Source organism: Podarcis filfolensis (assembly GCF_964270895.1).
Source record: "Podarcis filfolensis genome assembly, chromosome: 14".
In the NCBI taxonomy this organism is placed as follows: Eukaryota; Metazoa; Chordata; class Lepidosauria; order Squamata; family Lacertidae; genus Podarcis; species Podarcis filfolensis.
Window position 1 is genome coordinate 18,341,295 of NC_139616.1, and position 17,992 is coordinate 18,359,286.

Here is a 17,992-nt window from a genome sequence, read left to right on the forward strand (position 1 = left end):
ATTGTTTTTAGAGTTTGTTCAAGTGATCTTCCTTTTCGTTTAGAGTGTGGGTTTTTGTGTTTTGTTCTGTTGTTTTCTTGTATGCTGCTTTGATGGCGTTTTGTGCCTCAGAACAGCCTATAAATTCATAAAAATAATAATCAACCTGCACAAGGGAGGGACTGTAGCTCAGTGGTAGAACATTTGCTTGTCATGCAGAAGGTCTCAGATCCAGTGCTCAGGATCTCCAGATAGGACTGGGAATGACTTCAGTCCAAAATAATGAAGAGCTGCTGTCAGATAGTGAAGACCAACTTCCACCATCCTTGACTGTTGGCCATGCTAACTGGGGTTAAGGGGAATTGGCATCCAACAACGTCTGGAGGGCCACAGGTTCATCATTATTACTGAGCTAGGTGTCCCAAGGCAGCTTCTGATTTCTCTAGTCTTGCCTCTGCAAAGCTGTTTTCCCTGTAGAAACTGGGAACTAGAAGATGCAGTTTTGCACAGACAAAGCTTTGGGCAAGAGGAGGGTGATTAACCCTTCAGACAGGAGAAGGGTTCTTTCCCACCCACATCTCCCATCTACCAGTGGCTTTTACCCTTGCCCTGGTCCTGATGCCAGTAGTTCAGGTCTTCATTACCCTCACTTAGGAACTATAAAGCTGGAGGCATTTTCTCTCTCTCTACAGAAAGAAACATAAAGTAACAAATGAGACCATTTCACTAGCAGACAAAGTGACCTCTCTGAGACTCATTGCTTCGGGCCCTTTTGACACCGTGTAATTATCATGTCACCATTAATATAATTAACTTAGTTGAATGTTTAAGAGAAGACTGTTTTGGTGTTCCTGGTAGTTCAGAGTCCTTGCTAAGACAGCATATACTAAACGAAAAGGAAAAAGGTTTCATTTCAGCCAGGTTGGGGGGGGGGAGAAAATGGATTTATTTATTTATTTTGAGTTCCATTAGCATAATTTCAATTTATTTTTCCAGTGGATTTTTTGTTGTTGCCAGGCCCACTTGCTTTGAAGTACCTAGAACTGAGGTTTCAAAGAGAAGCATCAGCTGATGTCATAGTAATGGCTGGTGCATGGCACATGCAAGGTCCCATCCACCTGCCCACTTTGGCTCACCAGAGGTGGAGGAAATAAAAGTCTGGCCATTTGGCAAGAAAGAAAAGCTTCCCTGCCCCTGATCTATAGGTTAAGGGTGGAATTTCAGCACCTTGGAGAGTTCCTGGAACTTGCTCCCTCAAGAGTGTCCAGCTCTTCCATGTGATTAGATTTGTTGTTTAGTCGTTTAGTCTTGTCTGACTCTTCGTGACCCCATGGACCAGAGCACGCCAGGCACTCCTGTCTTCCACTGCCTCCCGCAGTTTAGTCAGACTCGAAAACACTGTCCAACCATCTCGTCCTCTGGTATGCCTGTTGTCCATGGAGTTTTCTTGGCAGGGATACTGGAGTGGCTTGCCGGTTCCTGCTCCAGGTGGATCACGTTTGGTCAAAACTCTCCACTATGACCTGTCCATCTTGGGTGGCCCTGCACGGCATAGCTCATAGCTTCTCTGAGTTATTCAAGCCCCTTCACCACAGCAAGGCAGTGATCCATGAAGGGGGTGATTAGATTAGAGCAGGGTTATACTGGCTGGCCCTTCCCCTTCCACTGAGTCTGCAGCAGAGCCCCTTGCATTTCTGGAGCCCCCCCCCCATAGTTTTCAAACCCTTGTTATTTATGTTTCTAAACCTGTATAGGCATAGTTCATGGACCTTCACAGGCGGTCATCCTGTAACATGTGGATGAAGGTGTTGCTGGTGACAGAAACATGATGAAGGGGTGGAATGAGCTAGCATACTCCCCCATTGTGTAAGAAGGACAATGCCTGGATAGAACTAATGTCTGGAACTCAACTGAGGCATTTAATTTGTTTTGGGCCAGTTTGCTCATCCAAAGCACAAGCCTAGATCCAGGCACCAAGCCCATAGCCTAGAACTTTATCACCACTCATCTTGCAACCTGTGCATTGCCTATGCTGGTATATACGGTAGATATAAAGAATATGAGGATTTGGGGGGTAGGAATCTCATGCTCCTCAATGCCAGTCCTGCAGTTAGGAATCTGTGTTGGTGTCTAGAGCCATTGCTTATACCATTGGCCTTCTGTGTCAAACTGACACCTCCACCATTCACATGTTGGGTGAGTATCTTCTATGCCTGGATCAATTCCCTTGCATAAAATATCATGTCAGTGTTTTTTCTCTCTGTTGTACCTCACTGAGGTTTAAAACAGTATTATTCCTGGGTGTGTTTCATTGGGAAGGTGTGTTGGTTGAATTCATCAATGGCTCTCTTTTCTGGCTGGGTGGGTGTATGATAAGTGAAATCAAAAAATATTATACAACATTGAAATACAGAACACCATTAGTGTGAATGGGGAAGCACTACAAACTGGCATTGTACAAAAAACCATGCTTGTCTAGTTCCTTAACAGTTTCAATCGTCTGCAAAAGAGGCATCCATTTTTCTCTCTCTCTGCCTTATTCTTGTGGCATGGGAACATTTCTTTCAAAGGTTGGCCCCAGCAGGATTTTGAGCTTCTTCTACTGTTGTGCACATACTTTTATTTCTGGTAAACATTTATCCAGCATACTGTATCCTCATTGTCTGCCTTTGTTTCCTGATCCAAAAAAGCTCCATGGGAGAAGTGAGCCTCTTTATGGCTCTGCACCATAGATTTAATGCACCATAGCTTCCCCCAAAGGATTGTGGGAGCTGTAGTGTGTTAAGACTGCTGAGAGTTTTTAGGAGACCCATACTTTCCTTCCAGAGCTGCAGTTCTCAGCGTGGTTCAGCATTCAATCCCACTTACCAGGGAACTCTAGGAAATGTAGCTCTGTGTGTGGGGAATAGGGACCTCTGAACAACTCTCAACAACCTTAACAAACTACAGTTCTCAGGATTCTTTGGGGGAAGCCATGACTGTTAAAGTGGCAGCCTTAAATATACAGTGCAGATAGGGTCTATGTCTAGCCTTGAGTTTTAATTGAAACACAGGCACCCAGGAAGGCTGCAGTATTCAGGCCACTGGTGAGATGATTTGTAAAATGAAAGGGCAATTGCAGGGGCCGCTCAGTCACCTCAAAAGAAAGGTAATTGCATAGAAACCCCTGCACCACACCTATGAGAATTTCTCTGAAAAATTATCTCCCTTTTGACAATTTCTGAACGCAACTTCTTTTCTCATTAATTTATAGAGAATTTTTTTTGGGGGGGGGGAATAAATGCAAGGGAAGGCTTTTTTTTGGCACAGCACTACTGTGAGCTGGGAGAGACCTCTCGGAAAACAAACTATTTTATTTTTCCTGAACGCTCAACGAGAGAGCTCATAAATATTGAACTGATTTCAAATTAAGCTGAGGGAAAGTCACCCCTCATTAAAATTAATGTGGCTCAGCCCTGCCATTGTCAGTTAGGGTAAAATAGCCAGGCAGGAGTGAAGGTTGTTTTACGCTGAACTTGCAAATGGGGGCAGGCTACAGGGCTTCGTGAGCCAGACTTGGCTCCCAGTTGCCAGTCCTTGCAATAGACTTATCTATGAAGATGTCAGATTTTGAATATTGCATACCAATGTCAGCCAGCCAAAGTGATTCAGTGGATAGAGATCTGGATGCGGTCCCGTGAGGTCAGGGCTTGATTCCCTCTCAATGTGTCTTTCGCACTGGGTTGCCTTGGCTAAGTCACTCTGCCAGTTTCAATTCCTCACATATAAATTGGGAGCAATAGTTGCCCTCTTCACATCCTGCACTTGTTGGAAAGATGAATGGCAGACACAAAGGATATATATATATAAAATTTAAAGTGCTGTATAAATGATGATTGAAAATGGTCTTGAATCAAGGCTCTTCTTATTGAATTTATGAGTCTTGTTTCATTGTGACTCTTACAGAAATGTTTCAAGTTGAGTTACTGATTTTTTTGCTGTGCGGATGTCAGAGCAGGTATCTCCTCTTCCCTCCCTGCCTCTGTTCCATTGACATTCCCATTTCCCCCCAGATTTGAGATCTTTGGAAGCTGTGCTTTTCAGACAGATAGACAGATAAAGTTCAGATTGGAAATTCTAGTTTGCCAATGTGAATGTATTTATGTTAGTAAGGCTGCAGTTGTAGTCCTGCTTAGCTGGGAGTAAGCCCCATTGAATTCAATAGGACTTTCTCCTGAGTAGACATGGTTAGGGTTGTGCTGCAAATCCTCTCTTATATTCCTACCTTTTGGACCCTAAAAAAAACAACAAAAAACATGGACCTGCACTGCCATTCTACAATGCTGTTTTTTGCTTAATTTTTCAGAGATTCAGTTAGTGTTATTGTTTTATTTTCTGCTTTTAATATAATCTGTACTTGCTTTCACTGTGATGTTTTGTAACCTGACCAAAGACCATTTGGTGACAGCTGTATAAATAAATAAATAATAGACTGAGAGTTTGATAGTATGTAAATATGCTGTTAAATGTAAAGGTTTAATTTAAAAGGCAATATTCTGAAGTCAGATGGGCGGGGTATAAATAATAAAATTATTATTATTATGCAATAGGATGTCCCTATTTTCATCAGTGAAATTTTCCGACCGTGAAAATTTAAAGTGTGGTGTATATTGACAACCTTACGATATTGCTGCTGAAACAGCTGCCCTAGGTCTGTGGCCCTGTCTTGCCTTCCAAGGCTGGAATAGAGCGTTCCCTCTCCACCCCCCAGGATACCACCACGGCGGCCATCGGTGGTGCGTCCTGTCTGTGGCTCCCAAGCCTCCCCCAAGCAGCCAAAAAGAAGGGCAAAGGGGAGAAGGCTGCTGGCAAAGCAGCATGGCTCCCCCCTCCAGGAAGCAGCCCAGGAGTGTGGGGAATGGTACCCGTAGGATTTTCTTCTACACTTCCATTTACGGGTGTGAATGCCTGCATAATTTTAAGGGAGTGGCTTATTTTCAGGTATTCTCTCTCCCCCCCTTGAATTTTACAAGTGTGGCTTATATTCGGGTGCGGCTTATATTTGGGCCGATATGGTATTTCTTGCAAATTCAGTACAGTACAGTGGTAACCTCGGGTTAAGTACTTAATTTGTTCCGGAGGTCTGTTCTTAACCTGAAACTGTACTTAACCTGAAGCACCACTTTAGCTAATGGGGCCTCTTGCTGCCGCCGCACTGCCAGAGCACGATTTCTGTTCTCATCCTGAAGCAAAGTTCTTAACCTGAAGCACTATTTCTGGGTTAGCGGAGTCTGTAGCCTGAAGCGTATGTAACCTAAAGCGTATGTAACCCGAGGTACCACTGTACAAGTAACTTGTAACAGTGCCAGTTCCACTCAGCATTATCCCCTCTGACTGTTGGTGGTTCTCCAGGGTTTCTTACAGCAGGTAATAGTAGTAGTAGTAGTAGTAGTAGTAGTAGTAGTAATAATAATAATAATAATAATAATAATAATAATAATAATAAATAATAATAGGAATTGCATCAGAAGGTCATACCTCAGGTATTAGCTTGCTTGATGGAGATCTGTTGGCTTTTTCTGAGGGGAGGGGGAGGGGTGTTGATTGCTTTGCCACTGGAAGTGCTACCTAATGGAACCCCAGCAGCTCCATTAAGTTATGCCCCAGTGGAGAGACCCTGCATTTTCTGCTGCAGACCTTAACACACTGCAGAGTGTAAGCAGCATAACACAGCTGAAGTGGGCTTCAAAGGGAGCTGGTTGAGCCTATCAACTTCCTAAGTACCTGTCTGTCCAGGTTGCAGCACTTGCTTTGCTGTCTTTTGACAGCTGCCAAGGGGTTGGTGGGTAGGATGGAGAAGCAGAGAAATGCAGCAGATGCTTTGGGAAACGGACTCTTCTCCCTCCTTCCCTCTCTTCCTTTTCCTTTGTGGTCCAGAGCTGCCTTGCCGTCCTGCCTCTCTCTTTTTTGGTTTCGTTGTTTATCATGCTAAACATATCAGATAATTGAACACTAATGCCTCTGTATGGATCACTAGGCGCAATACGCCTGAAGGACAAATCAATTTTCTTGTTACCTTGCGAGAGCGCGGTCTCGGGTGTGCTGCCTGCGTTTTCCGTTGCTTCTTGTTTGCACGCCACTTAGCGGTTGCAATGCGGCACTCTGTTTTTGCAGCCTGAGCAACTCACATGCAACAAGGACACTGGAGGAAGGGAAAGGGGGCCTGCGTTGCCCTCTAAGCACTCTTTGGACGAAGTTTTATTTTGGACATTTGTGTGCTTTCTGTACACCTCTCATGTGCCAGGGTCTCCAGAAGGATCTTCAGATCAGCCAGACCTGAGCACCTTAATCTCTGTGCCAGAAGAGGGAGCCACCTGTTCACTGAGCATCACCTATGCATCTGGTCAGAATGATGCACTGAGTCAGGGGTTGTCATGTGACAAAGTGCCCCACCCGGTTTCACTCAGTCCTGTAAACTATTACGATCTGGTCAGTGCCTCACTCTGATACAACAACAACAAAGCAACAACAGCTCAGTTGGTTAGAACATGGTGCTGCTAATGCCAAGGTTGCAGGTTCAATCCCTGTATGGGGCAGCTGCATATTCCTGCATTGCAGGAGGTTGTTCTAGATCAGTGGTTCTCAACCTGTGGGTCCCCAGATGTTGTTGGACTACAACTCCCATCATCCCTGACCACTGGTCATGCTGGCTAGGATTGATGGGAGTTGTAGTCCAACAACATCTGGGGACCCACAGGTTGAGAACCACTGGTCTAGATGAGTCTCAGGGTTCCTTCCAACTCTATGATTCTGTGATTTCTAACAACTACATTTATATCCCATCTTTTTCTCCAAGGAGCTCAAGGTGGTATACATGGTTCTCCCCGCAACAACTCTGAGAGGTAGTTTATGCTGTGAGGCGTTGACTCCCCCAAGGTCACCCACTGAAATCCATGGTTGTGTGGGGATTTGAACCCTGGTCTTCCAGTACCAGGGATGCGGGTAGCGCTGTGGGTTAAACCACAGAGCCTAGGACTTGCTGATCAGAAGGTCGGCGGTTTGAATCCCCGCGACAGGGTGAGCTCCCGTTGCTCGGTCCCTGCTACAGCCAACCAAGCAGTTCGAAAGCACGTCAAAGTGCAAGTAGATAAATAGGTACTGCTCCGATGGGAAGGTAAACGGCGTTTCCGTGTGCTCCTCTGGTTCGCCAGAAGCGGCTTAGTCATGCTGGCCACATGACCCGGAAGCTGTACGCCGGCTTCCTTGGCCAATAAAGCGAGATGAGCGCCGTAACCCCAGAGTCGGCCACGACTGGACCTAATGGTCAGGGGTCCCTTTACCTTTTACCTTCCAGAACCAACACTCTAATCACTACACAGAACTACAACCACAATCACCTTGGGATGGCCCTACAGATAATGTACTGCCTGAAGTGTTGGCCAGGGAGAGAGGGCAGCATGTGATCTTAACCTGTAGCATCCCCATGTTACAGATGGAGGAAGTGAGGCCCATGTCATTTAAGTGGGATGTTTTGCACTTGGAACTTGGCACATTTGCAAACATTTAAGCAATGAGAAATGTTTGTTTTAGCTCTCTGTTAGAGACTCTAGGATGGTCTTCAACTGTAGTTGACTCTTTTTTAAAAAAAAACAAACCAAAACACCCTGGGGAATGAGATGATGATAGCAAATATTTTTCACGCAACTTTAGGCGAGGGCCCTGTTGGGTCAGGTCCTGGGCTTGTTAATATTGTGTGATGCCCGAGGGGAGAGAGAGTCCTCGCTTGGGTTGCTCCTTACCGTATTGATAAACGTGACTCTGCAGTCCCTCTGAAGCTGTCGGTCTGGCTCCGATATCCACAGAATAACGAGGCGCACGAAAGTGACAGATCTATTTCAGTTTTCCCTTCTTTTATAACGTGCCTGTCACATTGCCCGTGGCTCGTGGAGATTGCTATAATAAAGGGGCACTCAAAATAACAAACCGCTGACACTGCTCTCCTGGAAACGCTTCTTGACCAACAGAAGAATTGAAAACACAGATCGAATGTTTGCAGACATTGTTGTGGAAAACCTACCAGTCAAGGGATTATGAGTGCCTCTTCAGTCTGCAGAGAGGTGTGTGCATGGAAGTTACAAATGTACCCCAAGGATGGCAGACAGGTGGCTTGCCAGAGTGGCTTAACAATCAATGCCAGAGAACTCTGAGAACTGCAGCTCTGTGGTGAGTGTAAGGGGTCGCCTAACAACCCTCAACACCTTTCCCAAACTAAAAAGGTAAAGGTACCCCTGCCCGTTCGGGCCAGTCTTGCCAGACTCTAGGGTTGTGCGCTCATCTCACTCTATAGGCCGGGAGCCAGCGCTGTCCGCAGACACTTCCGGGTCACGTGGCCAGCGTGACAAGCTGCATCTGGCGAGCCAGAGCAGCACACGGAACGCCGTTTACCTTCCCGCTGGTAAGCGGTCCCTATTCATCTACTTGCACCCGGGGGTGCTTTCGAACTGCTAGGTTGGCAGGCGCTGGGACCGAACGACGGGAGCGCACCCCGCCGCGGGGATTCGAACCACCAACCATGCGATCGGCAAGTCCTAGGCGCTGAGGTTTTACCCACAGTGCCACCCGCTTCCCAAACTACAGCTCCCATAATTCTTTGGAGGAATCCAGGACAGTTTAAAGTGGCAATAGCACCCATGGGGCTGGTGGCAGGATGCCTGGTGGTTTCAGCTACTTCAGGGAGTTGCAGAGTATAATGGTTTGTTTGGTCAATGTGTTGAGCATCCCTTCCCGGACTGGATTAACTATGGTCACATTCACACAATGCATTTTAAGCACTCCTGTGTCACTTTAAGAGTCCTCGCTTCCCCCAAAGAATCCTGGGAACTGTAGTTTGTTAAAGGTGCTGGTAACTGTAGCTCTGTGACAAGTTTTCTAACAACTCTCAGTACCTTTAACAAACTACAATTCCCAGGATTCTTTGGGGGGAAGTCAGGACAGTTTAAGGTGGCATCATAATGCTTTCAATTTATTGTGCAAAATTTCACTGGGTATTTTTTTTAAACATTGATCTCTTTGTTGTGATGTTGTCTTTTTCTACCAAACGGTGGTTTTGATTGGTATTCTATAATGTCTTGATCTTGTTATATTTAATGATTTTGCAGAAGATTTTTGTTTTGTTTTGGGGGTGTACTTTGAAATGAAAGCTGCTTTGTGATTTTTGGTTGACATTTGAAGGCAGGCAGGGTACAAACCTTCCATGATTGCTCAAGGTCCACTCAGATGCAGTGGGGCTATTTAAAATCAGAGTTGGTTCACACATTCAAATCAGGGACTGTGCCAGGAGCTGAGATCTTTGAACACCAGCATCCTGGAAGAGTGTACTGTCCAACTGCCCTGAAAATCCTGGGACCATCCTAAAAGCCCTCTAGCCATCGCAGCTTCTTATGGTGCCACAGAGATTCCCGACTTCATGAGAGGCCTTCCCTCCAAATAGTGTTTTAACGTGTTACTGGGAGTTCAGATCCATGCATCTTTCTAACACACTTCTTAGAGCTATGCCTCCCATTCCTCACTCCCCAAAAATATGCTACTTCCTGTTTTTATGAAAACAAGATCAGGGTCACATTAATGCTCCTAAGAAAGCCTTGGTTCCAGCTTGCTGCATTCGGTGACTACTTCCCTGCCCTGGCAAAGGAGGAGGAGGAGGAGGAGGCATGGGGGGCAGTGGGATGACCCCATTTTTATCAGAGGTATGTTGGAGGATATGGTAGAGTACACCACTGATGCCTGTCCCAGGACCACCAGTACACATTTTTTTCCTGTCACCCACTTACCGTATTTTTAGCTCCATAAGACGCACCTGACCATAAGACGCACCTAGCCTTTAGAGGAGGAAAGGGGGAAAGCCCCATTTTTTTGTGGGGGGGGTCAGCTCAAAGTTGTGCAGCTTCTTTTTCAAAGGGGAAAAACCCCTTTCTTGAGGATCAGCTCAAAGTTGTTGAGCTTACTTTGCAAAGGGAAAAAAATCCTGTTTTTATGGGGTTCAACTCACAATTCTGCAGCTTCTTTAGGAAAGGAAAGGGAGCCATTTCTACAGTTTCCAGACAGATAATCTAATCAGTCAGTCGCATGTCGCTGGGGAAACAAACGGCCTCCATCTGCAGAACATTCAACAACGGAGGTGTGGGCAAGGGGGCGGGGCCAGAAAGGGAGCCAACGATCAACCACAAATTCACTCCATAGTACGCACAGACATTTCCCATTACTTTTTAGGAGGAAAAAAGTGTGTCTTATGGAGCGAAAAATACAGTAACTCCCCTACTCCAGCAGCACCAGGCACCTGAATCTAGCTGCCATTTTCATTTCCCATAATGCCTCTGATGTAATGTCACTCTGGGGCATTGTGGGAAATTAGAATGGTGCCCCTCAGTCACTCAGAGTGTGCCTGCCTGCTGCTAGTCTCCAGCACTGCCAGGTAAGGCCTTCTTGACTGATGGATCCTGAGCTCTCTGCTTTGCCCAGGGCTTGTTTGTTTGTTTGTTTATGTGCTGGAAACTGAATGTGTTTGAAGTCTGAGAATGGAAACACGGTTAACAGAATGAATGTCCTTTGCGGTTAGCGGGGTGGGGAAGGAATAAATGGAGATCTGGAGAAATTTGAGGAGACCTGGCAAGGTGTTTTTGAAATATGTGAATAATGACATACAGGATATATGGAGAAAGAAAGAGGTACATGAGATGTAGGCTGTGAGAGTTGCAGCTGACTATGATTCCAGATAGGTATCTGTTAGTGGGAAAAGGTTGGGGAGCCAAAGGAGGTTACAATGATAGCTGAGCATGCTATGAAATACCAGTTGCCGGGAGCAACATCGGGGAGCAGGGATGCAGGAGAAATCCAATCTTGTTTGCCTTTTAATTTGAACTTTTTGAAGCAGTATGTGAACCAAAACAGAGTTATTTTTCAAAATTAGCACTGCTCTGAATTTTACAATCCAGTTCTCCACCCAATAATCACACTATATACATTATATACACTATGAGCAAGTGTATATAAATATGTGCTTGTTAGGAACATTATATTTGGGGAAATGGGTTGAGAAAGTATCTATCCCAGTCAAAACTGCATGCAAAAATGTGTATATTTGGAGAAATCCACACAAAAATGCTGACGAATTTTTGGGCCACAATTTTTGAATCTCAGATTGCTGCCGAAATTGCTAATCCAAGACTTGAGCTGGTTGGCTGTGATTCCGCCCAGCTCCTTCTTTACTGCCTGTTCCAAAAAGCTTCCAAAGAATTAATCCCCCCCCCCCCGGATAAGTTATTTGTAAACGCAGAAATGAATTTAAAATTGGGGGGAGGAGAAGGAGAAACTGAGGGAAACTGAAAATGACAGGATCATCCATCCTTGATGGGGAGATCACTGTTGCCCTCAGGCTCTGTTTGTGAGCTTCTGGTTGGCCATGTGAGAACAGGATGCTGGACTAGATCCTGGTCCTTTGGCCTGATCCAACGGGTCTCTTGTGCTGATCCTACAAGGATCTTCTTAAGTTATTATGGACTGCAACAACTCCCATGGACAATGCTGATTCAGGACACAGGAAACTGCCTTGAGCTAAGCCGGACTACTGATCCGTCTAGATTAAGGTTACTTACGAATAACAGTTGCTGTGGATCATGACTTGAGGAGAGTTGCCTTTGTCCTCCTTGTGGGCTTCCCAGAGGCATCTAGTTGACCACACTGAAAACAGGATTTGGGGCTAGATAGGGCAGGGGTCAGCAAACTTTTTCAGCATGGGGCCGGTGCATTATACCTCAGACCTTGTGGAGGGCGGACTATATTTTGAAAAAAGAAATGAACGAATTCCTATTCCCCACAAATAACCCAAAGATGCATTTTAAATAAAAGGACACATTCTACTCATGTAAAAACACGCTGATTCCTGGACTGTCCACAGGCCGGACTGATAAGGTGATTGGGCCGGATCCGGCCCCTGGGCCTTAGTTTGCCTACCCATGGGATAGGCCTTTGGCCTGATCTAGTGGGGTTTTTCTTAACACTCTTATGGGAGGAAGAGTAAAATAATATTTTTTTCTGTTGTAATTTGGGGAGGGGATAGGAAGGAACAAGCAACCACTACATTTAAAAAGAAAGAAAAATGTGAGTCTATCCCTTTGACTTACCCCCACAAGAAGCTTAGCTTTCATTGTGGCCGCTGCTCAGTTTTAAAAACCTATCGGTTAATTAATTGTCTGAGTGTTAATCAATCAATCACTTAAATCTGCATACATTTGCAAATAATGGGGGTTGAGTGGGAGAGAACAGTAGTTCCTAAAGAAAAACCCGGGTTTTCATTGGGTTGGAACCTGGCTGGGTTGAATGTAGTTTCCTTTGAATTCAATGGGTCTTAAGACATTACTCATTTGTCCCATTGATGTCAATGGGGGTCTAAGTCCAGCTTTAAAATCTGCCTCTTTTCTCTCCACAGACACATAGAATTTTGGAAGAATTTGCAGACACTGAACGCCGTAGATATGGAGCTGTACACAGGACTCCAGAGACTGTGAGTATGTTTGAAAAACTTCCTTCCCTATGGACACTCTTGGGCATTAAGATCAGCAGAGGGGGACCTCAGGGCCATTCCAGAGCCCTCTGAAGTTTGGGGTTGGCAGCCCACTAAGTTGTGGAATTGCCTGTCAAAGAGGTGTGCCTGGCACCTTCATTGTATCATTTTCATTGTACCCTGAATATACACCTCTTTACCCTGGGCTTTTGAGACGCATATGTGTGTGTGTGTTGATTCAGCTACATTGGTAAAGAAAAATCGCTTTATATGCATTATTTATGCATTCAAACACTGCAACACCAGATGGCGGTGTGGAGTTCCATTTTTGCTAACCTGATTTCTCATACAAAGTTTGCAATGCTACTTTGATGTGTCTAGGTCTAGCCTGTGTGTCTGTGTTTGCACCAGTGCCGGATTACTAAATAGGCAGAGTAGGCACTGGATCAAAATAATATTGATTTGATATTGAAATAAAATTGGTTTATTAAAATTGTTGGTAGGTACAGGTGTTTGTGACAATGATGTGGGAGAGTAGAAGAACATGCTTTATTTTATTTTAGTTAAGTTTTTGTGTGTGTGTTGTCCTGCCCACCTGTGCTTCAATCCAGCCCTTGGGCTGAAATTGGTTCCCCACCCTGAACTAAATGACCCCTGTTTTAAAAATACCTTTTGCTTACAAAACCCTCCCATAGTTGCCATCTGATCACAGGTCAGCAGAAAGGAGGAGGCTCTGCTGAGCTTCCCTGAAACTTAACCTTGGTAAGCAACTGTCTTCCTAAGGAATTCTCTATGTAAGCATCTGAAATTGCTTGTTCAGATCTTGTCCAGATTTAGTGCTGGCATGTTGTGGTGGGCTTCTGCTTGCTTTGACTGACTCAGCTCCTTCATGAGTGGAAAAAAAAGATCCTTCTTGAATGCTCTTGTGCTGGGAGTGTACGTGTTGCTTTGGGGAGCAGCCAGAATTAGAACGCAGGTCAGGAGAATCTTGGTTCTGCACTCCCATGTCCCTGGCCCAAAGGTAAAGGTACCCCTGACCATTAGGTCCAGTCGCGGACGACTCTGGGGTTGCGGCGCTCATCTCGCTTTATTGGCCGAGGGAGCCGGCGTACAGCTTCTGGGTCATGTGGCCAGCAGGACTAAGCCGCTTCTGGCGAACCAGAGCAGCACACAGAAAGATTGTTTACCTTCCTTCCAGAGCGGTACTTATTTATTTACTTGCACTTTGATTGCTTTCGAACTGCAAGGTTGGCAGAAGCAGGGACCAAGCAACGGGAGCTCACCCCGTCACAGGGATTTGAACCGCTGACCTTCTGATCGGCAAGCCCTAGGCACTGTGGCTTAGACCACAGTGTCACCCACGTCCCATGGCCCAAAGGTACTGTCCCTTTATTGTCCAGTCCAAGTCAGGTGTAAAGACAAAGAGCCTTTCAAGGAGGGGCCTTGAAGTCGCCCATCGATGGGACCCAGAATGGTCAAACAGTCACCTTTCATAGTTCCTTTTCCCAGGGAACTCTGGGAATTGTAGTTTTGAGAGGGAGATAGGAGCCTCCCAACATCTCTCAGCATCCTCAACAACTACAGCTCCCGGGAATTCTTTGGGTGAAGCCATGGCTGTGTTTAAAGTGGTATCACAGTGCTTTAAATACAGTCCGTACCTTGGCTTTCAAACAGCTTAGTTCTCGAACGTTTTGGCTCCTGAACACCGCAAAACCTGGAAGTGAGTGTTCCGATTTGCGAACTATTTTTGGAAGCCGAAAGGACGACGGGGCTTCCGATTGGCTGCAGGAGCTTCCTGCAGCCAACCAGAAGCCATGCTTTGGTTTCCGAACGTTTTGGAAGTCAAACAGACTCCGTTCAACTTCCGAGGTACGGCTGTATAAGGTGAGAATGGAGCCTCAGTCACCTTTCCCTGACTTGTTCTGGTTTCCAGGCCTTCCCTGCTTGTTTTGTAATTTCTTCTTGACTGCCTTGCTATTGCTGACCTTTTCCATTTCTTTTCAGGACAATCATGGACTCTGGGCTCCGGAGCATCCAGCCACGAGCATTTGATAAAAACCCCCACCTGCACTACATGTGAGTAGGTTTGCTTTTCCTCCCTCCTTCAACCCTTCAACCCCCTGACTGACCCATCTCTGCACATTCCCTGGCATGCTGTGCAATTGCGTTTTTTGGGGGGAAAGTTCTTCTCCTCGCAGTTGCTTGAGGACAGACAAGTCAGAGGAGCAGGGTAGAAGCAAAGAGAGGGGGGCGAAAGGATGGGAGGCAAAGCGAGGGAGAAAAAGGAGGAAATCAAAGGGGTCAGAGAAAGGAGAGCCTCAAACAATTCTTTCCCCATGGGCAGCTGGCAGATTTAGGTGTCTTAATAACCAAAGCAACTTTGATTGTGGCACTAATGAGCGATTCCTCATTAACACCCATTAGGTGGTCAGTAGAAAGTTTCCCTTTCAGCATGAGGTTCGGGGGTGGGAGGGGGGGAGATACCATTGGGGGTGGGTGGATAGGGGGGAGACTGGGCCAAGGTGCTTGTATCAGTGTGGCATTTGCGACGCAGCCTCAAACCGTTCTCATTAACACATAACGAACGGGAGACGCAAGGCAATATCTGTTTTTCCTCCCTGCTGTCATACCTCAGGCACATGGCTGACAGCTTGCGCTCTTAATTACTGACTCGTTAGAAAAGCATATGAGCCGGGACCAAGCGATGATACAGGGGCTTTTTGACAGTGTAAGGCTAAGCTGGAAGGCATCTTGAAAACGGAAGGAGCTGGGACCACAAACAACGGCTATATGCATGATATTCAGTCTCTGGAAGTGAGACATGTCTGTGGAATATTGGATGAAGCAGGTCAACTAGGTGGAATGACTGCTGTTCTAGATATATTCTACACTTCCTGTATTTTTATTAGAATGGTTGCGAAATATACTCAGAGTCACAAAGTGATTTCATGCTCTTTATTCAGCTCATAGTGGTGAGGAGGAATGGAAGTCCCTTCAAAGTATTTGCTTTATATACATTATTTACAAAATGGGGTGCACGTGATTGGCTAATTCCGGACTTCTCCTGTAAGCCAATCAGGTTGTGGATTCACTTCTATCTGGAGCTGGATTGGGTGGCTCCTGCCGACCAATCATACTGCTGCATTGTTCTAGGACCAATCAGACTGCTGCAGTTTGGATCCTATTCAACTCAGTACATAACAGGTTGGTTCTGGTGGAATCCACTACCCCCGCCCCCCAGTATGGGTGCTTGAGAAATTTGATTTCTGTGGATTTTGATGCAAACTGACTTTGATCTGTACCTCCTGGACTAATGCATGGATCGAAATATAGTTATCCATCGGATTTCATGCTTTTCTGAAATTCACAATGCGGTTCTTGATTTAAAAAAAATGGGTGGGGCTGAACTGCTTTGAAATGTGTATTTAAATATAAATTATGTTTATAAAGGCATATGCTAGGGTAAAATTAAGTGTTTAAGTTTCATGCATTGTGAAAATATACTGCAAGACGTGGGTGAGACAGGCTTATGAAGGAACATACGGAAAAATGGAATAGGCTAGAAATAGATTGATCCATCTATCTCTACCTGAAAAGCACTTTGAGAGAATATTCAGTTTTGACAAATCCTGTTGGCACCATTGTTTCCCCCTTGTCACTGATGCTTCCTGTTCTGTTATTTAGTCACGTGGATAGTGTAGTCAAACAAGAAGTATGTGGTGATGGGCCAACACAAGGGAACCAAATGGAACAGGGGTGATGAAAGAGAGCAATGGGAATGTCAAGAAGCAAGTGGGCATTTTGGCGAGAAATGCTGAAAAATTACTGAAAATCAGAAAGGAGTGGGGAGGCAGAATTGAAAGCATAAAACAGCACTTCTGATAAGTTTCTTCTGGATCCTGGAAGGATGCAGCTGATCACTAAAACCATATGCTTATTACAGTGACTAACAAAACAGAAATTCTGATTGTCATAGCAAAACATTTGGGCTTCTGCCTTCATCAGTTGCTATGATAAAAATGATGTTGTTTCCAAGGTGGCCGTTATAGAGCTTTGAAGAAGGGATGTTTAGAAGGAATCCATTTGCTGAAGCTAAGTGATGTTGGTACTACCTTCCAGGTTGAGGCCATGTGGTGTTAATGTGCCCAGTATACACATCCAGAAATTCTCCTCCTACTCCTACTCCTTTTTTTTTTGCTAACATTATTGGATCTGTTGACATCTCCATTGTAATTATTGCAAAGTCCAGCAAGCTGTGATTCTCCAAATGTAAATGTTTAGCAACAGGTTGTGTCACTTTTTTTTTTTTTTGGTCAAAATTGCCAATTTGTGGTATTTATATATATGTAATATTGCACTGCCAACAATTTGCAAAACAGCTGAAACGGTTTTGACTCAGCTCTACCATGCTTCAGTGCTACATTTATACAGTCGTTTCTTTCCAGGCATTCTGGTCTCTGGATTCTGTTGCCAGGAATGCCTATCCCACACACTTCGGAAATGCTGCGAGCATTCTTCTTTTTATTTTATTTTATTTTTAAAAACGAATGCATAATTGTATCCCTGAATGGTTTTACCCAAAGTATGCATGCAGAAGGTCAAATCTGTTTTGCTGAACATCTCTCTTTCACCACTTCTGTGGGAGTGTGCAAGGATTAGCCGCATTTGTACAAGCATTCACTGTAGAAGAATCACAGAGGACTAGAAGACTGCCCCCAATGATTTTGGAGGCTAAATTCCAATCCGCACAACTCTTCCTTTCTCCAGCTACTTTAACTCCTCCTCCCTCTCCTCCACCTTCTGATAAGTCTTGTCTATCACCTTGCCAACGAAGGTTTGTATAGTTAAAGCTATGGTTTTCCCAGTAGTGATGTATGGAAGTGAGAGCTAGACCATAAAGAAGGCTGATCACTGAAGAAATGATGCTTTTGAATTATGGTGCTGGAGGAGACTCTTGAGAGTCCCATGGACTGCAAGGAGATCAAACCTATCCATTCTGAAGAAAATCAGCCCTGGGTGCTCACTGGAAGGACAGATCCTGAAGCTGAGGCTCCAATACTTTGTCCACCTCATGAGAAGAGAAGAGTCCCTGGGAAAGACCTTGATGTTGGGAAAGATGGAGGGCACAAGGAGAAGGGGACAACAGAGGACAAGATGGTGGGACAGTGTTCTTGAAGCTACCAACATGAGTTTGACCAAACTGCGGGAGGCAGTGGAAGACAGGAGTGCCTGGCATACTCTGGTCCATGGGGTCACGAAGAGTCAGACATGACTAAACGACTAAACAACAACAACATTGTTCCATCGGCTTTTTCTTACACATGCACTCCCCTCCCTCTCTTCTGTACATTATTTCATTTTCTAAGCAACCTCACAAGAAGATACCTGCCAGGTCAAAGAGTGCAGTGGAGGGCAGATCCCCCAGTGTTATCTCTGGTGTATGCCTAGGTGTGTGCATCTCCTACCTGAAAATTC

General features: G+C 45.2%; 1 protein-coding gene across 3 annotated transcripts in view; it reads left to right on the forward strand.

Annotated features, from left to right (window-relative positions):
* NTRK3 (neurotrophic receptor tyrosine kinase 3) overlaps positions 1-17,992 on the forward strand; it is a 421,592-nt gene that overhangs the window by 99,859 nt on the left and 303,741 nt on the right. For all 3 annotated transcript variants that reach the window (XM_083586417.1, XM_083586419.1, XM_083586416.1), the window contains exons 2-3: positions 12,443-12,517; positions 14,522-14,593. In XM_083586417.1, coding sequence (XP_083442543.1) covers positions 12,443-12,517; positions 14,522-14,593 — 147 coding nt within the window. The remainder of the gene's footprint in view (positions 1-12,442; positions 12,518-14,521; positions 14,594-17,992) is intronic.